The 24,656-nt window shown below is 44.1% G+C and overlaps 1 protein-coding gene across 5 annotated transcripts; it reads left to right on the top strand.

Moving 5' to 3' along the window:
* The first annotated feature begins 265 nt into the window (after positions 1–265).
* Positions 266–19,674, top strand: LOC306796386 (protein Dok-7-like). Of its 5 annotated transcripts, none has more exons than XM_079295273.1 (12): positions 266–352; positions 447–492; positions 1,959–2,189; positions 3,291–3,491; positions 5,593–5,712; positions 8,849–8,947; positions 9,322–10,124; positions 10,942–10,990; positions 12,393–12,475; positions 13,347–13,416; positions 15,795–15,974; positions 17,766–19,674. In XM_079295273.1, the coding sequence occupies exons 1-12, from the start codon at positions 299–301 to the stop codon at positions 17,900–17,902; spliced, it is 2,073 nt and encodes a 690-aa protein (XP_079151399.1). In that variant the 5' UTR covers positions 266–298; the 3' UTR covers positions 17,903–19,674. The 5 variants fall into 5 exon arrangements, 4 of the variants coding, with proteins under 4 accessions (XP_079151399.1, XP_079151398.1, XP_079151401.1 ...); XM_079295272.1 differs by having other exon boundaries at positions 13,344–13,416; XR_013773051.1 differs by lacking the exon at positions 13,347–13,416 and having other exon boundaries at positions 17,766–17,890.
* Positions 19,675–24,656: the final 4,982 nt, after the last annotated feature.

Genomic DNA, 24,656 nt, shown 5'->3' with positions numbered 1-24,656 from the left:
CTAATAAAGTGGTCGTTATGAAAGGTGGTATTTGTGGCACGAGAACCATGTGATCGTTTCCTCCAGCAGCAGCAGCAGGTGGTGTAAACCAGCCCAGGTGGCAGCAGCACTGGTGGGCTGGCTGGTGCACAGATAGACAGACAGGCAGACACTGGTCATGCCCCTTTTTTCCCACGTGCCCTGCTGAGGGCGAGTTTGCGGCCCACAAGCACACAGAGAGAGAGAGAGAGCAGCTATTTTGAAAGTGACCCTCTCATTCAGGCAGCGACTGTGCAGCTGTCAGGAACCATGACTGAAGATGACGGATTCTGTTGTCGTGGAGGGATATGCCAGACTCCGAGATGGAAAAAAGGTGTTTTAGCGTGTCAATATTTCTGCTGAAGTAATGCAACGCACTTTCGTTAAAAAAACAAAAAGGTTGTCTTTACTTTTGCTTTCCTCCACAGTGGAAAACTAGGTGGCTCGTTCTTCGCAAGCCGTCGCCTGTAGCAGGTAAAAAAAACAACCGTATTTATGACCGGTTACTTTTGCACATTTCATCTTTGGTTTGTTACAAGTTCTGCGCAGGAGGGTAAACACGTGAATGCGCATGTTTGCTGCGCCACATTGGAGGAAGCTAGCACGTGCCAGTGATCAGCTGTTCTCGTGCGTGTGTTGTCCAGTTGCGTGGCCCCGCTCTGTGTTGACGAGGCCTGGTGTGTGTTCGCACAGTGTATCCTAACACGTCTGCTCTCTGGGCTCATATGAGGGGAAATAGATGTGAGAGAGTCGAGCTGGAGCAAGTTAAAAAGAAAAGCAAGTTAAATGTGTTGACAAACTCCCAAGTTGACTGAAATCTCTCAGGAAAAAGAACTGTTGTTGTGAAGATCTTCGTACAGATTCAAAGCAGAAGCTACAAGTCAATTTCTTTTAAACAAGTCCATTTAAAGTGTAAATGTTTGCCCTGATTTTGACAGTAAAAGCCGGGTTAAACGTCCTTCACGTCATTTGAACATTTGAAATATGCATCAGTGTGTATATTAGTAAATTAGATGAAGTCATTCAACTTGTCCCTGTCTGTACTTTAATTTGTTTGTGTAACCTCACTGATTTGTTGAACTTTGTTTTTGGCAACACATTCACAGGCCTCAATTTGTCGTGAACCTTTTTTTTCCTCAGGTTTACAAACGATCACACATTTACAAATCTATCTGAACATGATTCCTTACACTCGAAATCTTACTGACCCTCATTCGAGCTCATTCCCATCGTTGATCTGCTAAACACTGAGCCCGCTGTATTTTTAGACGCACCGTGAATGTGCTGTAAGTGAATTTGTACTTGTTGTTTTGTCCCGTTTACTGAGGAGAGTTTCAGCGTGCCTGAAGTACGAGGTTGAAGTACGAGGTTGTCTTAAGCCAACCTTACCTCTGGCCTTTTTTGTGTGTTACGAATCAGAAACGAGGCTTGAAAGTGGTGAAGTTGGCTGTGTTTCATTACTCAGAAAGGTTTCTTTGGATATCTGGCGCTGGACAGCTTAACATGCTCCTCTTCAGATCTTTGATGTCACTGTTGTCACAGCTGTTTGCGCTCATGCCTCGGTTGTGTGGGTTGAGAGCCGTGTGTGTGAGAGATGCGCGCGCACACACACACACACACACACACACACACACACACACACACACACACACACACACACACACACACACACAGTCTTGTTTTGTCAGTTGACACTGGTTGTTTGAAGGTGCCAAAAGACTACAGGACGCTACAACCGCTACTGTGTGTCAGAATACGTCTTATTAGTATTTGACGATGTATAATGTTATGGATGGTGTTTCCAGGCATTTTCCGGAAACTGTTACGTCTGAAATAATTCACAAATATAATGCTAACTGCAGATTAAGTTCAGCCTCTACACACGAGAGGCATTGTTTTTGTATTTGTTGTGTCTCACACTTGCCCTCTGTCTCCTCCAGACTGCCTCGTGCTGCTGGCTTTTAAAGACAAGTCCGACAAAGCGCAGGGCAACAAGGAGAGGGCCAGCGTCACCTTGGAGGAGATCTGCGGCGTGGAAGCGGGACAGTGGTATGAAGGTGTGGCTTTTACTCTGGCCATCCTTTGCCTGAACCAGGCTGCTCTACTGGGCTTCGACAGCAGGGAGGCCCTGCAGGCGTGGGACGCCCGCCTACGGTACAGCCTCGGCGAAGGTGGGGGAGATCGGCCTGTGCTTTGGTTTCAGTGTTTAGTCCTTTTTCACTTCTGGTGAAAGGTGATTCAGTTGAGTTCTTACAGAAATAAACAACAAACTGTTCTCAGCTGTAGCATTTTGGTAAAGCTGTACTTTCCTGACTGACATTTAAGCAAGCGAACAGCACGGTGCAAATTCATATTCTACGTCTGTTCTACGTCAAGTAATGCCGAGCTGTCATGATTACAGAAAGATGCACCTGCAAGCAATTATGAATCTATGTTTATGCTTCTTCTGACTGCAAGATGCAATCGGTTGCTGACGTATTTTGGGGTGTTTTTATTGAGGTTATGGATGATTTTCTAAATTTGCCGTTGGCCTTTTGAGAATTCTCTGAAAACAAAATGTGAAAAAAAAACACATTCATCTATCGTTCAAATATCATAAGCTGTACCGTGAGAGATGACAACACTTCCTTTGTGTGACGCCGCATGAATCTCTCTTAACTTGCGTGGCGACGTGGCGCAGCTTGGTGACATTTCCTCATCGTCGCCTCCATCAATCTCAACTGGCTCCGCGTGTGCCTTGGCTGAAGTGCCGTAAAGTCCCAGGCAGACGCACAAATGCAACGCTCACAGTTCTCATTTTACATCCAGTTGTTTTCATTCGTTTCTTATCAGCCACAGTACACAGACTCCGTGACACCGATGTTGATGACGGGCTGCGATTGGCTGCATTGGGCTTTCGATCTGAGAGCAGTGTGTTTGCAGAGCTCAACTCGCTGATCTCATTCTCCGTTCGCAGCTGTTTCTCCTTTTACTGTGAAATAAAATCCGTGCTGAAGTCATCGTTTTCTAAGGACACTGTGTTTCTATCCCCTGTGAAGCTGAAATTCAACTATTTTCAACCTGCTGCCATTTTGAGAAATACACTAGGGCATATATATGAGTGTGCATGCATGGATGTGTCAAATTTATCAAAGCTTCTCTTGCAATTTGTACGCTACAATGACCTTCGCATGGTTTGAACTGTATTCTTCATACCTGCACATCTCATAACGCCTCATTGAAGTTTTGAGATATTGTTTTTTATTGTTTGACTAGTTCCTCTGTTTCTTTAGTTCATAGATTCAGTGTTGGAGTCTTACCAGGGACCAAGTTGGAGAGTGGACCCGCAACGCTTCATCTGTGCAACACCGTATTGGTTCTCGCCCGGGACGTCCCTCCTGTTATTATTGGCCACTGGAACCTTCCAGACCTGCGCAGATATGGGCCTGTACCCAATGGATTTGTGTTCGAGGGAGGATCAAGATGCGGTTATTGTAAGTTTTTGCTCTTAATGTTGTTGCTTTTATGCTACATTTGGATGTGTAAAATGGCCATTTAGCTGTTATGTTGCTCCGTAAACTGGTATTTAGCTTTTTTTTGGTGCTGGAAATCAGGATTGTTGGCTCATGGGGCTAAAAGAGCACACTTGTGTTTGGGAAGCATGAGGGGAACTGAAGGAACTATAAACAGTTATAAGTTTAATGATTAGAAAACAGAACAGCAACAGCAAAATGGACAGGAAAACAAATAAAAAGCAAGGTTAAAATATCAAAATAAGGGAAAAAGAACACAAAAAAATACTTCAGACCATCACTGTCTGCATGTCCTGACAATAATGTCTAGAGTAACATTGGGTCACATCATCAGAGGCTCATGGCTCTTTCTCAGACAGACTTCATGAGATGAGTTCACTTCTTAGCTTGCTTGCTAAATGGTGTTCAATCACTCTTAATCCGGGCACATTGTGAAGGTGTTGCACCTGATTTGGGTCATTGGGGAAACTGAGGCGTGGTCTCTGCTGTCGGCCAATCATAGCTGGCAGTTTGTTGGTTATTGGTGACATTAGACATACTTCAAAGTCGCACCAGTTTGTAATCCAGTTTGCATAATTCCCCGCCACAAACAATTGTGTGTCAATTGGTATTTTATTGCTCCACAATATCTTCAGCTTGCCAACGTGTGGTTAACGACCACATGTGGGTGTAATGTTGACGCTCAATGCCAGAAAGTGGGCCGTTAACGGTAATTAGATTCACTTGGCTGAGTAATAACGAGCATATGACGTAAATAGCAGTAAAAGATGTCTCGCTTGTTCTCAGTAGTGTTCTGTCCTCTCTGACTCTGGGTTGTGCGTTAGAAAAACAGCTGCTTCATGACAACAAGAAACGATTCAGTATTAGTCTGTGCAGAATCACTCCTGCTGTGCCTAAAATTCGACGTTGTGCATCACTCCAGAGAAGCTGTTTTTGAGAATCAGGAGTTTGAGTGTTGAAGGAGTGCGCATTCCTGTGACATGTAATCTCTCGGCACAGTTCATCCACAGCAGAGGGAGGAGCGGCGTCACGACGTTGAACCTCTCACTTGTGGTTGACGCTGTGTTTATCCGACCTTTTGTCCTGTTGAGTCCTCAACGGTTCTAGTTTTTCAGTAGGAAATGCGAGCCGAGTAGCCAAAGTGTGCTGTAGAACACGTCTCACACGTGATGTGAGGGCTCAAATGAGTACCGGTAGTAGAGACTAATTAAAACAAACAACCTGCTGTGAGGACAATCAAAGAGGTAGGTCATTGTCACCCAGTGCTTAAGTTTAGCTTTATGGAGATTTTTAACGCCTTTTTTAAAGGTGCAGTGTGTTGGATTTGGCATCGCAGAGACCAGAAGAGTCCACTTCTGTTGGTTTTGTTACTGTCGTAAACTAAATGAGTCCTGCCACCTGTCCTTTTTGTTTTGCCATGTGTTTTTTGTGTTCTAACTTTTGGCACCTGCTGTTCAGTCACCTGCTGTCAAAAGCACGACACGAGTACATGTGGTCCCTCAAAAAAGGAACGACGTCATCTTAAATCCAACCGAAGTAGTTTCTGTGCCAGACGAGAATACAATATGAGATGAAATGAATTACTTCAACTTAAATTAGATCCCTGTCATCCACATCAGCAGGCAATGCATCTTCAATTTTGACTGGTGCAGACTTTACTGCTGACCTTTGACCCTGCTCACTGCAAAGGGGAGTGTTGGGAATGTGATTGCGGGCCGGCTTGAGATGGGTGGTCTCGGGGACAGGGCGACACAACGACCCTTCTAATGGCGACACCTCGTAATGAACAGCCAGTTGTGTTGTCAGAGGGAGGTCGAGAGACCTCTCGGTCGCACGGCCTTTAACCTCTGCGTTCCTCTATCACCTTTGATGACATTCTAAATTGACCTGAAAGACAAAACTGGGAGCATTGAAGAGGAAATACAAAGAAAACATCAGCCATTTCAAATGGGACCAAGCAGATATCGTTCTTATTCATCACCTTCTGTATGGTGGATACTTCTGGTGGATATTTCAGTGTTGCATAAACTAAGGTGATGCTAATACAGTCTGCTTTCTACAGGGGCCGGTGTTTTCTTGCTCGCATCTGCTGAGAGCGAGCAGATCAGCTTTCTATTCGACTGCATCGTCGGAGGCGTCTGCCCCACCAGGAGCCCGTTTGGACTGCGGCCAGTTTTGCCAGGTCAGTACCAGATGTGTTTGTTGAAGCTGCTTAAAGCTGGAAAGAACTGGAAAAACCAAACGTTGTGCTACAGAAAGAGCAGTTGTAAGGACCATCATTTAAAGAAAGAAGGTGGATCTCTATGTGATGCTTATTTGGGAGTATGAGAAAAAAACCCAACTTAAGTCAACAATTTGAAGTTGTAGCAAACCGTGCGTGGCTCCCCTGTCGTGCCTCCGGGGATTATTGTAGCTGTTAGGTGTGCTGCCTTCCTAGAATCCAACCATTTTTGGCCGAATGAGTCAGAGGATTCCTCTGGATGGATGTGCTTTTGATGTGACTGAACTTTGACTGACAGCTGGATTTTATGTAATTGGGTAATCTTTTGAAGCGATTTATAATTTCCGTCAAACGTCCCTAACCCCTGACTTAAGTGTACTGTGGTGAACGTAAAGCTTAGGGTCACCTTAGACATCAGAAAGAGGATAGCTACTGTACAAGCTGTGGTAATGGAAAGCAAATTGAATTGCAGTCTATGTATAGTTGAGGGTGTAGTGCTGCTGGTGGGCATGCTGGAGAATGGGGCCCAGTTCCAAATAGCTATTCGTTGTTGTTTTTTTATACTCTCATTACAGCAGTTTGCAAGGTTTTAATTGGTCAAATGTGTCAAGCACGAAGGGGCATCACACATCTCCATTTGGGAATATTTGAAAAGGGTGATACGTTTTGCAAAGAGGTATTTGGGAGGAATATTTGAATGCTTCCTGTGTAACAGTGGAGGTTTGTCTGTATAATGAGCCCTGAGCTCCAGCATGTCCACCCTCGGCTTCTCTTCGCTCCTGTTCCTCTGCCACCCGTCGTGAACACCTGACAGTATCTGCTTTGCTAAAAAAAGTTTTATATTCCAGTGCACAGTTTGTTTTTATCCACCATATATTAAACAGAAATGGTCTCTGACACAAAGATTCATGCACACTTTCATCCCTCTCTTATCTATGTGATTGCTCCTATTCCTGTTATTTTAATAACAACATTTGAATGCTCGGTCTAATATTACAGAAGCCGTTGAACATTATCTCCCCTGCTGTCGACTTCCAACACCTTCCATTTCCCACACTAGCCGTTTTTAAAAGAAAATGTCTCACCCAGTGAACGACTTAACAGGAAATGTGGACCGGGCAGCTGTGGGCGCTCGTGGATATTCTGGTTTTCACACATCCCCGCCGCCCAATCACAGGTTGAGCTCATACTCCTATTATTGTGGTGCGTAGTAGAATAAATAGCAGGGAGGATGTCTGAGGGGAGAGCGAGGGGTCAAAGTCACGGTTCACACAAGCGGAGCAGCCAAAGCCTCCTAATCACTCCGGGCATGTATGTAACCTCATCCACAAGATTCCACTGCTGCCTCCCCCCTTGGTTTCATACTCAGTCGCCTGCCGCTCCTCTCTCCCCTCCTCGCTCTTATTTTCTGCTTTTATTCCTCTCTGCAGCCCTTAATTGTGTATCTCGTTCTCCCTTGTGGTTCACCTCTGTCCTTGTCTTTGTGTCTGTCCTACACTGCTCGTTCTGCGCCTCTCCTTTCATTAATCGCTGTTATGGCTCGCTCATCCCTTTGTCAGCCTCGCGTGCTGTACTGTTTCCCCTTCTCTCTGCCTTCCACTCGCCTGCTCTCTGTTTAGCCTCCATTATGCCCACGGGGAACATTATATGCTCTCATTGTTACGGTTCAATCTAGAAAAATTTGCACGTAATCAAGGTTCCCAGTGGATGACTATATCGGAAATGAAGATTATAATGGCTGCTTCAAGATGAAGTGGAAAATGTGTGCGGTTTAGATTGTGTCAAGTCACAAATCTGTGATGTCGTGAATCTTAGCTGAGAGGAGGTAGCCGCAAGAAATGCAGCGTGTGATAGGCTGCGACACCTGTCAGTCAGAGAGATGTGACCCCACTTCTTTCTGATCTGTGTGATGTTGAATCCCTAATAAGCAGCAGGTAGTCGATACGCTGTGGTGGAGGCAGTCAAATATGATTTTTCTATTTTGGATGCAGGCATGACGACCGATGGGAGACATGTCGGTTTGTATCGTGCTCGTACACGTCGTACACTTCAATTTACATCCGTACGTTCCGTTCCTGAAACCACCAAGACACTAAAACTCATTTAAAAAAAAAAAAAACATTCGTCAATCTTTGTCATTATCAGATGAAAGTATGTTTTCATCTTGAGAAAAACATTTAGTTATTATGAGAGAACCATTATTTTAATGAGAACGTTCTGTGTTCTTTCAGCAGGAGATCTCTGCGTCCTGATGTTTGTGTGACGTGCTTCTGAGTACACAATAGCAGGACAAAGAGCTTTAGTTAGAAGTTCGAGAAGTTTAAAAGGAAGGAGAATAAATTCAAAATCAACATATCACAGTAATTAATAAATTCATTTCAATTCAATTTATTTTTGTGGAGCCAGAAATTACAAATTTGCCTCAGAGGGCATTACAATCTGTACACATCCTCTGTCCCAGTCATTTGAGGACACAGCTGTATACTGTAAGTCAATATTCCTCATGTAGGAGAGTGAGCTTAACCATACACACAGTTCTGGTCCGTTTACCACATTACCTGCTGTAGGCTTGGGGGGGGGGGGGGGGGAAATCGATCCAGCGTTAAGAGTTGACCTTCCAAGGTCCACAAGATCCTTAAACGGCACCGACAATCTTCAGCCGCACAGCGCCTGCCAACGGAGCCGCGTGGCGACGCTATTAATAAACCCTGTAGTGTTACGCACAGTCTCCCCCCGTGTGACCCTTTCCTGTGCAAAGCTTGATAGTACACAGCACGCCTACCGAAGTGCTTGTTCATTATTCTCTTCGCCAACATTCGTGGCTGGCGTTTTATTTTCCTGACGCCGCAGCGTTTCGTGAGAGGAGGCTCTTGTGGTTTGAAGGGTCCCTTCTCGTTTCTCTGGAGTTGTTGGATAAGTTGTCACAGCTGTGCCTGTGCAGAGTCCTCAGCTGCGTTACATGTGATCCCATGTCTCGGTGACTTCCTGTGTCGTCATTAGTTTGTTTGATGAATACAAGTCTGTGTCTATATATTTATATATCTATACAATTAAATTGAGCCATTGTGGGTTCTTCTTGGCGTGCTCTCTCTAACAGACCCCAGTGCCAGTCAGACGAATTCGGAGGAGAGGTTGAACCACGAGGCCCAGGAGCTGGAGAAACGACTGAGCATGCTCTCTCACAGGAGCAGCACAGGTACAGCTGGTCACGGTTATGCTGTGCGGCGATTCAAAGTTGGGAAAACCGGTGAAACTGCCGCGGAAAGTTTGGCGAGTTTTACAAATCTCGCTGCTCTGAATGTGTGTCTTTCGTTATACAATCATCCCAAAGCACCCATAATCATTGTTTAACTGCAGTGATCCCGCTCACCCACCAGAGAGAATAATAGATACGTTGGCTTTTAATGATGCTGCGGTTAGATTTCAATTAAGTTTAAATCCCAGGTGATTTATTGTTCCTATTATGTGGTGAATACCGGGGAGAAAAACAGGCATTATGCTGCTTTAAAAATGCTTTGTTGCTGGACGAAATATTAATTGAAATTGCATTAATGTTGTCTTTCTTGGCAGTCTCGTCCTCATTCTGCCCGTCTGCTGGGGGAGACGACCGCAGCATATCAGGCTCCTCCGACACGTCCGACACCAGCCAATCGGACTGCAGCATTGGCAGCCGAATGGCCATTTGGACTGAGCCGGCCTCCAACCCGTCCGACGGCATCGGCAACGTGGGCGCCAAAGCGCCTTTACAGAGCATCGAGAAGCTTTCCGTCAACCAGGGAGGTGGAAACCGGCCTGTTGCCAAACCCCCCCGGCAGCTCCAGGAGATCGGCCGTCAGAGCTCGTCTGACAGCGGCATCGCCACCGGCAGCCATTCCTCTTACTCTGGGAGTTTCTCCTCCTATACAGGCAGCCTGGATATCGCCACCGGGGAGGACTTTGGGTCCGTGTTCAGCTTGCCTCCCCACTTGGCCCAAGACCTGAGCCCTTGTATTTGCGCCACTGTCCCTGGACATGAATACCAAGTACCAACATCACTTCGGTATCTCTATGACAGCCCCAGGAGTCTGTTACAGGAGGGGAGTGGGGATGCTAAATACAATGAACCCTCTGCCTCAACAAAGGACGCTCCTGCCTCTTCAGGCCTCACCACAGACTCTGCACAGGAGGATAAAAGCAGCGCCGCGACCACCGACGGTCACTCAGAAACTACCGAAAGGCCGTCAATGAGTGAACGCTTACAAATCCCCTCGGAGGAGAGAAAGAAAACCAAGTTGGCCTCTAGTGAACACCCAGACCCCTGTAACATCTGCAGCTCTCTCACATCTGTCTCCAAAACCCTTGTGACTATCTGCTTAGTTTGTGGTGGATTTAAGGTAAGTAGAACAAATCTGTCGTACAAATTTGTTCATGGTATTCACACTGATGACAAAAACAAATCAGCTTTTAGTAAAAACGTCTCGCTATGATCAATGAGGTTCAGCTGTCTGTTAGGGAGTGATCGTGTTTTGATGGTTTGGCGATCATAGAGTTGGTGGTGGTTTCTTCTTCAGACGTTGATTCATCTCTGCTTCAGGCCTGCAGCTGAAGATTATTTCCATTATCGATCAATAGGGTCATCATAATCCTCTTCTGATCTTCAGTAGAAACCTACAGTATGTTGTCAAATATCTTCCTGCACTCTTGAGTTTGAACTTTGGTGAAATTAGTGTCATTGTCAACACCCAGGTGCAAACTCACGAAAAGCACTCTTGCTCTGGTGCGTCCACGTCGGTTGTATGTCATGTTTATCGAATATTCTAAACTAATGGCTCCACCTACTGGTAGTGCATTTAGTTCAGAAAGCCAAATTGCATTTGATTACCTGAACAAAATGTTCTCTTTGTTTCCTTTCAGTCGAGTCGTCAGCGAACTAAATTAAATAAGAGTTACTGAGCAGTGTGGGAGGTTATTTATCACACTCAGCCTGAGCAACACAATCCAGCCCTGTAGTGTTCATTGGCTCACAGTTAAAGGGCCAGTTCACAAGAAAACATCAAGCCCATCTAGCCAAAGCCTGATGCATCTCATGGGATCCTTTCAACATGCCTCTTAATTAAACAGGCGTAGAGCTTGTCGCTGCTTCCTCTTCTATTTCAACCACTTTGCATTGTAAGAATTTATTTTGTATTAATTTCCTGTTTCATCTCACAGGGGACCCCGTGCATCCCTGCAAGCGGTTCGGCGATACCTGCCATACCAGGTAAGTGTGATCAGTTGAACTATTGTATGCACGCTGCATGCATTGGATCTTGCATGCATGAACAGAGTTGATGCATTTTAGAGAGAAAAAAACCCCGTTTCATAATATGCTGGAGCAGCCAGAGCTTGCTGTTTGATTTTGGGACAGAAATCAAAAGTGTGTTGAAGGTTTTTCTTTGCCTCCAGAACATCACTTTTTCAATCCAGCAGATGAAAGTGTTGACAAATCACCACGCAGACCCTGCACCGCCAGTAAATACTATGTTGCAGTGAGGAACGTTCTGGAGAAACCCTGTGCCTCGCCTGGGTCTGGAAACATCCACAGCTTAGAGAAGCCAACAATGAGGAGAGGGGAGGGTTCACCGCTGCCAAAGAAAGGAAGAGAGAAATTAGCCAGTCTCCTAGCGGATCTGCTCGGCTTTCCAAATGCAGACGGGCAGCTTGAGGCAAAGACTAACAGACTGAACCTTTATGAGTCGATGAGCCCTAGTTTTGGAAATGAGCTCAAATCTGCACCAACTGGCACCCGTGTACCATTTCAAGACTCCGAGCAAGACAAAAGAGCGGCCATTTATGAAAACTGTTTAAAGTGTAGAGGGGAGCACTGCCACCCTCCACCTGCCGGAATGAACCGCAACGGGAACGTTTCCCCTTCGCGCACCTTTCCGACCGGGCTGCACCTAAAGAAAAGCCGAGAACATGAAGCGGCCGTTCACGAGGAACCGCTCGATCGAGCTCCCGGTGACGGATCACAGAGCGCGGTCGCGCGGTGTCAGGACGAAGAGATGAATGGTCCGACAGTGGCCGGCGAAGGTAAGAGGCCTCTCCTCCGGTTTCCTCTTCCAACTCGCAACAAAGCTTCCACGATTCCTTTGGTGTCCTTTTTCCTCTGCAGACCCTTTGAAGTGGATCTTCTCTTTGTTTCCGTTCTGTTCTTGTCATCAATAATAAAAATAAAAAAGACTTCTTCTCTTTCTGGCTTGTTTTTCTCTGCACTCTGTGACGTTTCCTTTTGTTGTGTTGCATGTACAACCGAGTCTGCGGGGTTTGAAAAGTAGATGAGACTGATGTTGTTGTTGTTGCATGAATTATGAAATCATAAATTATGTATTGGCTCTACGAGAGACTGCATCCTCCACCATAATCATACAGTTTAATTTACACCACCAGGGATGCCATTTCCCCATGTGTAATGGTTGTTATTGTGAGATGATGACTCGATCCATTGTTATTTGTTCCCACCACTGGCTCTGGAGGAATTCATGCATTTATACCCAAAGAGCACCGTGTCACAAAATGGATGAAAACAATGTGGGATAATGACTGTGCCTTGGCTGGTGGCACAAGACGTTGCAGTTTAATTTGTAATATTTAAAACGCCCTATGTTTTTCTCTCCCACCAGACAAAAGGCTTAAAAGTAAAGAGGAAAGACGCAGAGCCGATTATGAGATCATGGAGAGTCGGGCGCCGGAGAGAAACTCGGAGGTAGGCCCTTTATGAAACCATAATCCGCTTCATGCTATCAACCACTGACACATTATGACTGCAACTCATTGTGCCCCGAGTTCAGCTCAACATTTTGGGGCAAACGTCTGATACCAAGGGAATAATAGGCTTCAGAACTATCTGAACATGAACATGAACGAATGTGTGGTTTTGAACTCCTTGTCCAGTTAGCGATCCAGGTGGGTTTGTGATGACACGCGTTGTTTTGAGAGGCGTTCGTTCAGCCAGAAGAAGAAAAGTCGAGCAGCGATGGAGTCGGGTTGGATGATGAGACCTCAGAAGTACACTCGGTCGTCACTTTATGTTCTAGAGAGGTGTTGACGGTCATATCGGAGGCTGTTGGGGTTATAACTCATTAAAGTAGGATTTATTGCACAGCTGTTGAATGTGAACAGATTAACAGTCCTGATAAGAAATATGAATGTTCAAAGACGAGACGAGAAGTTGTCGATTAAAGTAACACGATACAGTAATCGGCCCATTTCATCCCCTTTATGTACATTCTCGGTGTGAAGATGGCCCCATCAGGGAATCCCTCTTTGTGTGGAAAGTGTCCTCAATGACGATGAAAGCAATGTGGCTGCACTCCGCCGCCAGTTTTCACAGCACAGTAGCTGTCTAGACCGTCTAGATTTAAAAGGCGCGGTCATCCATCCACAACGACGCAGCGTCGCAGACAGTGTTTCAACACGGACGTCTTAGCCTTGAGCTCTCAGTGAACCCGGAGTTTGGGCCTCCCTCTGTAAATACTCCTGACGTGTCCGCCGAGCTGTTGAGGACAAAGTCATCGTCACACTTCTTGTGTAATAATACATTTATAAATATAGTCAACTGTCTGTGTGTCCAGCAGGCAGAAGAAAAAAGCAAGTACGAGCTGATGGGCGGCTGTGGTCAGCAGAGGTTCCTTCAAGAGGCTCAAGGTGAGTGAGGCCGGCGTCGAGTAATAAAACATAATCGGGTTGTTTTTCTCAACCAGGCCAGTTAAATGATGCACGTTGCTGGTTGTGGCAATGGACAGTCTGAACGTTCCCCAGGCTTCTTGCGATAACCAGGAGTCGCTTACAATTCATGACTCATGCTCTTCAATGAACAAGGCTGGAAGCACGTCACCCGTTTCTTGGCGCGCATGAATAAACGAATGAAATGAGGCATCGCAGCCGCAAGGGTGATGTTAGGAACCGACACCTTCTCCACTCGCATAATGCATAATTGCGGCGCTAACTAACGAACATAAAGAAAGAAACAGAATCGTAGGTCAGGGGCTCGAGTGACAAACTGAAGCAAAACCGGGGAATCTGTTTAATTCAGGTGATATCAGATGAATCGCATATGAGCCCATGACGTTTGAGTCGCTATTAATATAATTAGGAATGAAGTACCCAATTCAGCAAGCTCTCTTTTCCATTTGTGTAGTCGAGGGCTCACTTCAACGCGAACATTCATTTGCCCAGCTGCATTTTACGTAACGCCATTAACTCGAGTTACATAACAACCAATTGTGTCGAGAGAAAACGCACGAGATGTCCAGAGCGTGGCGATGTGTGACAGGATACCTGCCCTGATGGTGAGCTGTGAGAGGGGACAGCTGTCAGGGGACCTTAAGCGTCCCACACTGAGAAACATGCCCTCCAGTCTGATGCACACCCGCTCTAGGAAGTCCCAGCAGCTGTCACAATGCGGCACCAAACCCATCAGTCATGTTCATTCAGTCATGTTGTCTCTTTGACTTAGTTTTGTGACTAAGATTGTATTGGACACATTTTCCACACAACTGTACGAGATCAGTTTTGAGGTTTTTTCCGTTTTTTCTCAATGAATCCCTTGTAAGGTTATGGTGTTTGGCTTTTGTTCAGACGCATGTTTCCACCTCAATGTCTGTCTGCTGGAATAACATTGTAAAAGGTGGAAAACCAGCTCGAACAGGCCGCTTACCCTGAAGACACAGCTGTCATTAAACCCGTCATGTTTCCCCTCAAAAGCGGTTGACTTCGTGTATTCTGGTCACGAAGCTCAGCCGGGTCTTCCCTCCGGAGCAAAGTGCATTATGGATGAAGTCCCTCAGCCTCATAGAGCCATTATAAAACACGAACGCTTCTGCGAGGGCTGCTTGGTGTCCGATCAATCGGGGATCGGACGTCTTAGGCTTTGCCGAAACTATTTTATGCAGCATTTCATACATGTAGAGGGGTATAATCACTATAATCTCCTAGAGATCGCCTCATTCGTAAGTGCCCCCAGCTGAACTGTTTTCTGTTGTTGGGATAATCCTACACACACACAAAGCAACTGTAATTAAACCATCAGCTTGTTGTGATCTAGATATCGTCTTTGTCCTTCAAGCATCAGTAGACTTGCAGTAACTTAATGTCACTGGCCCTATAATCTGTGTTTGACGGTGCAGTCGGCAGAACAAAAGGTGTTTCTTGTCGAAGCTAGCCTGCCTCAACCCATTTCAACGGAACAGCTTTCACCATTTAATCAGTTGCATAGATTCTTGAAGCGTTTGCCGTTTTACTTGTAGTGCTGCTCGTGTTCAGGTTGCCGTTAAAAGCGCTTATTTTTGAAGTACATTTGTCTGAAGACCAATTGTTTCATGCATAAAGCTTTTTAACACTGGTTTACTGATTTCAAATAGAAAATCTGCCAGGGATTTGTACCTCTGTTGGTGTTGCGAATATTGGAAAAATGAATCTGTTTTTATGGATTGTGTTATTTGTGGTGTTTTTGTGAAAATGTTTAAAGTAAGGGAATTTTTTTTCATGTGAGATTAGGCTGCCCGTTTTGTTTTGTGGCTCCTCCTGTTTGGTTTTTATTTAAAAAAACATACATATGTAAAAACAAAGCTTTGTGTCAGTAAAAACTGGTGGCGGATTTAAAAGAGCAATAAGTTATGGTTTCACAGCCTCACAATATAAAATTACCCTAATGCATCTCATAAGTTATCCCTGGGGTCTAACCAATTATGCATTATTAGCCTCTGGGGGAAAGAGCAATTCGGTGGGTTACAATGTGTGCCAGTGTAGCTGCTGATCCCACATCTGCTGCTGTGCCTTACTGTTCAAAAGCCCATAGTGACTTTAATGCGGATGTCTATATTGAAATGAGTCTAATTAACATTAGGCTGTTGATAAGGACTGTTGCCTCAAGACTTCCCGACCATGGAGGGGAAAATCTTCTAGCATTTGATGACGGTCACAATAACAAAGCCAGATCATTGTCCTTTAATTAATATGATAATAAAACAAAAAAAATGTAACAAAACTCCTCCTCGGCTCAATTAACACTCTTGTATTGACAGGGGCAGCGTTCGTTTCCCCCCCAGAGGCGCCGCTCCCCGAAAGGCCTCGCAGTGACGGTGCGACGTATGTGAATATTCCCGTTAGTCCCACATCCAAGAAGCAGCTCAACTACATGGAGCTGGAGCTGCAGGAGCCAGGGACTGGTCCCCGAGGGACTGCCGCACATCTCCCGCCTCAGAGTAAGGCATGCATAACCTTTTGATAAGTAAAAGTGCTGGTATACAAACGGCAATAATTACTTAAAAAAAAACAACGGCAGCCATGTTGAACAGTCGGGTGGAGGCCAACTCCACCTGTGGAGAGACATCGACTGTTACTGTCGGGCAACAGGAACGATCAGATGACTGTTTGTCACTGCTTCTTGTATTAATTCAATTCAATTTATTTTATTATTATTATTGCGTCACATTTTAAATACTTCAGCACACACAACTCCTTTGCTATTATTCAACATATTAAATCATGCTTTTAATGCACTGTTCCACTGTATATTAATCTGTGCACTGCCCAAATGGACATCATCGTCATTGTAATCTGGACAATTATGACCCCTGCATATTCAGACACTCATCAGAAAATCATGAAATATTCACGAGAATATCTGATGAGGGTATTTCATTTTTAGATGTAATGCAAATGTTTGAAATTAAAAGAAACTCCACATTCTGAATTGATTAAACCTCTTGTTCTCGGCATACAAGGCGTTTCACTTGTGCTCGTGTTTCTGATCCGTGCAGCTTTATTAAAAGGAAATATTTTTAAAACAAAGTTCAAATCCTGCAGACGGATATGAAAGAGCCAACTTAAAACAAAACCAGGATATCAATGCCAAGAGGATGAGGCTCTAGATACACGATTAGCCTTTAATTCTATTTCACGTCGTCAGAGTTACAGGAATCGCTCCCCAAACGATTCATTGGGTTTCATTTCACTAAAAGACAGCTGAGTCCTTGTCATCAGAGCTGTACTTGACAGACAAGTCTGCTATCGGCATCATTGCCCACAGGAATACAAGGACCGCTCGGGCTCCGTCACGAGAGAGGTTAATATCTACTGTCAGCGATACACAGTTTATATCCCGGCATGCGGCCTCAATCTGTCACCCGGGAGACGGGGCGTCCCATCTCGCCACTGAAAGGGGGGTCACAGGGCATTCAGATCACAGCTGTGAATTCACCGGCTCGAATGGGATCCTCCTCCAGGGGACTATTGGTGTGTTGTTAGTTGCTCAATCTTATGTAAAACACACATCACTCTAGCAGGAGACCGCACATGACTGTGGTATTCATGCAAATGCCCGGCGATTTCAGATTTTTTTTTTAAATGACCATAATTATGCGTGAAAATCAAATACGCAAGATGTCAGGGGCTTAATCGCAAGTGACGTGACTATGGAGCACTGTGCACGAGGGGAATGGTAAAGGCTTCAGCTGAATCGTTGCCATTTCCTTCTGCTTTGTGGGGGCGACACTCAAGTCGCATACCAGAAGCAATCATGCTGGCAGCAAGGGGCAGAGATCCACTTAACTCCGAACTCTGTCGTTGTGTATGGATGTTTTCAGCAGTTCTCGGAATTGGATTTTTTTTTTTTAAGCTGATTCAGCAATGCCTTTTCTGCATCCTACAAGAAGAATGGGATTTACATAAAGGGTTAGAATTCGCTGCAACTGATTATTTTTTGCTCCAATACTCAAAGATGTTCAGTTTCCTTATTCTGTCTTTGAATGTTTTAATTATGTTAAAAAAAAAACACAAATCTAATGTAAAGGCTTTGAAAGTCTGTTATGATACACACCCTTTGGTTGTACTTGTGGGACTCAGTTTGTATCTGCAGATCTGGGAGTCTCAGCAAAAGCAGCTAGCTTTCTCACAGCAGGCCAAATGACAAAATATTAACTCCAGTGTTGAATATCAGACCTTTTTTTTAACTTGAAGTAAGTCATAGACTGTCTGTTTTTGTGTCTCGACAGGAAAGAGCTCCACCAAGTACGCGCAGATCGACATCGCCGCTACAGAGACGGCCCACAAAGTCGGCACGCAGCACGCCCTGGGACGACAGGAGGGCCTGCACACTCTGGAGCTGAGGGGAAAGGGGACGCCGCATTGATCGGTTCATCTCAGCAGCTTGTTCTTTTGTTTTTTTTTGCCCAGGAACCGTCTCTCTGAGAAGGTTCTCAGTTGAGACTGTTCGAAAAGATCCTCTGCTGCAGGTTGCACCAACTGGTCTTTACTGAGCCTGGTCCTAACTGCCAAGTCTGTCTTTACTAAGACCAGTCTTTAGAATGGACTGGACGGGACTATTTGCGGCAATGTTATTCGAGAGGATTGGAGAAAAGGAAATCGAGATACAACAGTTAATCGAGCTGTAACAGTTGCACATCTTAGTCATTCTGTATTGAAACCAAATGATCGGGCATAAATCACACCACTGTATCTTACTGTCCACACACAAGTATAAGCCAACTCAAATATATCAAACAGTGTCAACAGTTCTCAATAATATATTCTAATACTCTGCGTATATCAGTTAGTTTAGGCTGCATAGCCTATAGTTTGTTTAAAATTGCTTCGTTGAACGACTGTGCGTCAGTGGCCACACACACTCCATCTACGCCAGTCACCTCACCCAGCACATCTTCACCACCGCCCTCAAATATAGCAGTACGTTTCACCATATTTAAAGAAATAATTAATGAGCGCCTGACTAGGCGTAAGATTTACACCCGGTCTTAGCCAGGAGGAGGCTTAAGCCTAGACCAACCATGAGGTCAGGCTTAGAAAACCAAGTTATGACCAAATTGGCTTAAGACCAGAAGTAACCACTGTTGGTGCAACCGGCCCACGATGGAGGAATTTGTTCTCTCTTCGCGTCATGGAAGTTACTTCGCCCAGTCTACACATAGCGTCTACACAACCCTTTACCAGTTCTCTTGGATTCAGACTTGCCTCCGTAATCACAACACAACTTGAAGATGGAGCACAAGATTAGGAGCAACGCTTCAATCTTGGTCTCCTTAGCGGACTCAGGCATCTCATTAAATGACATTATTTCAGAGCCTCGGGTTAACGTGGAGGAAGATGTGTGAGTCGTGAGCTGAGTCATTGGCCCCAATAACTCCCCACGGCTCACTCGGGCAATCCCTAATAACACGCAGTATGCTGTTCTTATCCTTGTTTGGGAGAACGAGATGAAGCAGAGATGGCGTTTATTCGCTCAAGGAGTTCATAGTCATCATTTTCTCTGACATTAGTAATTCCACATGTAGCTGCACAAAATACACTTTTTTTTTTTGTATATTTAGGAAAATATTGCATCCAGTCTTCAGAATGGAAATGTCAGACTGTTAAAACAATGTGTAAGTAAATACAGGACAATCAACGCTGCATAATACTTCCACCTGATGCTTTGTGACGTTTTGCCTGGGAAAAGAATGGATTGTGGTTTATGACGAACATAATCTCGATATTAATAATGCAAAGCACAGATGATGTCGATGATGAATGGATCTTCTTAATCTCACTAACAAATCTATCTTTGATTTCACTGCCTGGCACTCACGGCCATCTGTCAAAATTATGTGTTTTTGAAGTTTTTTATCATCAGTCCTAATTGTGTGTGTGTGTGCACATAAGCATTTTTATTGAAACTAAAATAGTTGAGTGTTTTGAACAGCTACTTTAGTCAATGTATTGTTTGTCTCGTACTCTACTAGCGTTACACTTTATTTGAATATCTGTAAATACATTTTCTTTCCATTTAGATGATCTGGATTGTTATAAAATATACATGTAAAGACTATGTATGTACAGAAATTATGTATGGGAAGAGTTCAAGTAATGCCATTTTTCTTGTAAATTATTTATAACAACTACTGCGTTGATGTGAATGTTCAGTTTTTCTAGCGCTACACTCGATCATATATGGGACTTTCCCCCATATACACTTATTAACATATTATATGAAGCATCTTTTGATTATTTTCATTCAGCAACACTATGAAGCATTTGAATGACTGAACGAGAGTATGAAGGTACTTGGCGCTGACCACATTTTAGCAAAATATATGCAACATTTTGAACCTTGGAATAATTATCGATTTTTGTATTGTTAGTAAGTTATTATGAAATTGAAGGTGATGTACTTAAAAAAAAGCCAATACTAATTGATAGATTACATTTGCTATTAAATTATGCATTATAAAACTGAAGTGAAAAATAATAATTCAAAATGTATTTAATTTGCAAACAATAATTCATCAGTTTTATTTATATTCATACAGCCCAGTATTACAAATCAGCTCCCAGTCTGTCGTTACATGATTGAATTATTCTTTGGACTTTTAGAAAGAATCATTAAATAAATGTGAAATGCATTTCAATTTGACTTGTTTTCCTTTTAGTTACGTGCCTGTCTGATGGTAAACAACCTTTGGTGGCCATGTTACATACACATCTAAAGGGATTGGAGAGTATAACATATAAAATATGGCATAGTATAGCATGTCGACCCTCAATTTTCGTCTCAGCTGTAACATCTTTTGCCATTCATTATCGCCATACACAACCTTTTGCTTCCAACGGTCCATTTCTCTGTCAAACCTTCCAGTTTAAAGCCTGTGAATGCTTTCCTTTGACAATAAGAGAACAATAACATTGATTTTCAGATTTGTTTGTGAAAACTTTGACACTTTCTTTTTCTTTCACACGTTTCAGTCTTTTTCGGTATCGGCCCGTTAACGTGCAGGTTAGCAGTGGTGGTTTGATTTGGAAGTGAGATGTAAAAGACATTTTGTTTTACGTGTGCATCTTTCCTGTGCAGGCACCCTGAAATAGAAAACAAACTAATACAAACTCGGTCACCAAAACTTTGAGAAGCCCTTGTTAACAGCATATGTGCCAAGGTTGCAGTGGTTGCGTGGACGGTGTTAATAAGGGACCAGTGCTGGCAAGCAGACACTCAGTTTGTATCTTTGTGGGCAAGGATCTTGAAGTGTGAGTCTCAGAAACTCATTTAATCGTGAAGTATATCCAGGGAGAGCAGAAGAATAAAGCAGAATTGGCTTTCTCTGCGGTTCAATATTGGTCGAAATAAATGAATGTTAATGCCATCGAGAAACCGGTGGCAGGAGTTAAATGAACTATGCAAATCCACAGACGGCCTGTGTGTAACTGCTGTGCCTGTGTTGATGTAAGAAAAGGCCGTTTAGTTCATGTGGGTGGAGATCTATTCTCTCCCACTGCCCACCAACACCACAGGTCTAAGTCAGGACCGCCATCTGTCTACCAGGACTTGACTTGAGTCAGACTTAATTATACTTCAGACTTTATCTGGTAAAAACCCAGAACATGTGGCTGGCCACATGCATTAAGTATATTGAGACTAAATGAGAGACTGGCTTTGATGTCACTTGAAACTTGACTTAAGACACAAGTCTGCAGATTTGACTTGAGACTCACTCAAGTGTTGAGACTTGTTTGGCATCTCGCTTTGAATGGAAATTTGCTTTTGGCAAAACTTGGACTTAATGTCCCTACTGACTTGCCATCCTTTAAAATACTTAAGAAACAGCTCTGCTATCTACATTGCGAGTCTATTAGGGAACGTAGTGGACAGAAATCTTAGAAATCGACATCTACTGAATAAGTAATCGGTGCTCGCCAATCAAACTGTCTGATTTGCTTCGTCAATCTTGTACTTCCATGTCAGAAAACAAATTCAAACAACTCAATCTTTCATTATTTATGCAAGGGACAGACTCCCCATCCTACCCCCCCCCCCCCCCCCCCCCGTGCCTTTTGGTACTTCATCACTGATCCACTGCTCCTTTCATAGGACTCAGAAGAAATATAGACTAAATTATGCAGGAGCCAAGAGAGAGGGTTATTTTCAAGCCACAGCACTTTAAGGCCTGGCAGGAAATTCCTGCCACAAAGTGCATTAATAATTCCCCGAGAACATTGAATACATTATTGTTTTGTTCGGCCCTCAGTGTGCACCATCTTGACCAGAACCATTTACTGCACTCCAGAAGTAAGCCCGTCTCTTATTTACATGTCGTGAAGACACAGAATAAAGTTTCTACAGGATGGGGGGGGGGGGGGGGGGGGCATCAGATTACTACAGCACATGTTCTTCAGGTGGTGCCTGGCAGAGCAGCAGAGAGCATAGCGAACACAGAATTAGTCATTTGTAGGGTAAATGTCTTGCCTAAAGATGCACTATACTGATATAGTGAATTTCAGACCAGACTGTGTATACTGCAGTACGTTAATATTGATCTTAATATCATTCACAAAGGCCAGACTGGCTCGTGACTGGTTTCACAAAGAAGTAGTTCTCAGATTTGAAACAGCTCACTAGTAAAGAAACGTCACAAGTGTCGAATCCCGGCTTCGCTAAGTGTCGGTCTCTTAACACTGACGCTTGAACCTACAACCTCACGGCTTCTCAGTAAATGTTATGCTTCCGCAAATAGCAGCCGATCTGGTTTATCCGTCGCAAGTGATTTGTTGCAAATGGTCAAAGCCTGCAGGGCTGAGTAGCATTTCCAAAAGACAACCCAATAAACTCCAGCCGCTGACCTTTGCGCTCCAGTCGTTGGCCTTGTTCAGCCAAACTCAATTACGACCCCTAATGTCTCACACAAACACACAAAGAGCCTCTTGCAGTCAGTGGCCAGAAGGCACCTCAAGATGAAAAGCCTTAATCTTGTTTTTTTTAATCTCCTTTATGAAGCTGTTTGTTCGCCTGGTGCTTTGCTGTCTTTGTGTCTTTCACTTTCAAATGTGCTCATGTGTTGATAATAATGTGCTAATAGTTGGTGGTTTAAGGACAGCTGAGGATATAAAGATCATCTTTATCTCCACACGGAAAAAAATTTAGAAAGTGGAAAAGGAGACGGTAACATTTGGGAAGATCTTCTGGGTGCTAAATGATCTGCGTTGGTCCAAATAACACCACAACATAAAGGACACTTGGATGCGATCACTGAAGCAAACAAAACTCACTCTCTCTATTTCTCAGTCTCTCGTTATCGGTTAATAAGCTGATCTGTCGTTATGATTCACTCACTTGTAGCTTCAGGAGAAGAAGATCACGGCGCCAAATATTGATTGAGCTGAGGCGGGAAATAGATTTGAGCTTTCAAAATGTGTCACATCGCCGCAGGAGTCAAGTGAAATGGACCAACAGCTTCTACATTCTGCCGTGTGTAAAACATTGGGGAATATCTCAGTAAAAGTGCTCGCTTTCTGACCTCCCTCTCTCTCTGTGACACATCAAATGAGTGAGTCGCTGCTGTAGTAGGCCCTGTTTGGGTGTGAGTTACGTAATGCACCAAATGGGGTCCGGTTTTTTTTTTTAAATCCGTTAGCGGTTAACAACGAATGTCCAGCCAAACACAAACACTTCAGCTTGATAATTGGATGCTGACTGTTACTGAGAGGAGGAAAACAACAGAAACTGTGAAGTGGCTCAGAGAACAAGTGCAGCAACAACGATCTACTTAGTGACATCATTACCTCGGCACTAAAGCTCAGCTTTTTTTTCCTTCTTCTCCTTTGTCTTGTGTGTGTGTGTGTAGCATCTTTTGATTTCCATTCGTGCTTTGTTCAGACAAAAAGGAGCGCTGATGGCAAAACATTGCTGTTCTTTATCCTCGACCAACTTTACCGTCTGCGTTTCTGCTTCAAAATGCAGAACAGTCATCACAGCGAGGGGCCGTGTGACACAGCGTGACTCAACTCAACATGGTAGAAGTCACCTTTGAAACGACTTGCTGATATTTTGGAAAATAAGTTTTCCAAACGGATGTGAGGCGGAGTCGGTAGACAAATTGTAAAAGGGCTGATAATTGTGAGCTGCATCTGATTCCTTGTTTATTTTTCAGTCCTGTGGCTTTGCGATACAGTATGTCCTGATTGACATTTCTTGGGATGTTCTTTATATTTCCCTTGCTTCCCCTCATTAGAATAAACATGTCAAGATGTCTTGATACAGAAATCAGCAGTTATACAGGAAATACTTGGACTTTGTAGACCATGTGTCAATGTACTTTTGAGTGCTGAAAAATGAACATGATAACGATGTTATGACGGCATGAAATCCCATTTACCACATCGGACGTGACTCATGGTGCCCCCGAGATGCACTTAATGCACACGATGCATTCGGGGCATGTGGCACTTAGCGCCCCCTAAAGCAGAACCCTGACACCCTGAAATGTCATCTGCGTCATCGTCCATGGATGTGATGAGGTGAGAGAGGGTGGGATACAGCATCAACAGACAGGACCGGAGCAGAGGCCTCGGTGCTGTGTTACATTAAATCTGACACATGCTGACCGGGTGTGACCCGCACAGGAAAACGCACGATTATCTTTCTGTCCAGGGAGACTGGGTCGACTTTCACAAACTTTCTGTTGTTCTGTGGTTGAAACATCTGTACATAGTTTTGGTATTATATTCTTCCTGTTCTGCTTCATAGACACAGGTTCACTCGTCACATTAGCTGCTCTCTTCTCCTGACTTCATGAAGCTGAAGTAACTGAAGATCCTTCGCATCGTGTCTCTTTTCAGCTAACTTGTCTTGCTCCTCGCTGTACATTTACTCACAACTTCCTTGTCACCAGAGTTTCTTTTATTCGTCTGTCATTTTGGGAAATATACTTATTAGCTTTCCTGCCAGGAGGTAGATGAAAAGATGGATACCACTCTCATGTCTGATGGTAAATATGAAGCTACAGCCAGGAGATGGCTAGCTTAGCATAGCATAAAAAAACCCTAGCGGAGAGAAACCACTAGCCTGCCACTGTGCAACGGTAAAGTTAAATGAACAGGAAACAATGTGCTCACGACTGAGC

Source organism: Melanostigma gelatinosum (assembly GCF_949748355.1).
Source record: "Melanostigma gelatinosum genome assembly, chromosome: 23".
NCBI classification, from domain to species: Eukaryota; Metazoa; Chordata; class Actinopteri; order Perciformes; family Zoarcidae; genus Melanostigma; species Melanostigma gelatinosum.
Note: the sequence above shows the minus strand (reverse complement) of the source record. Positions and strands in the feature narration are given on the sequence as shown.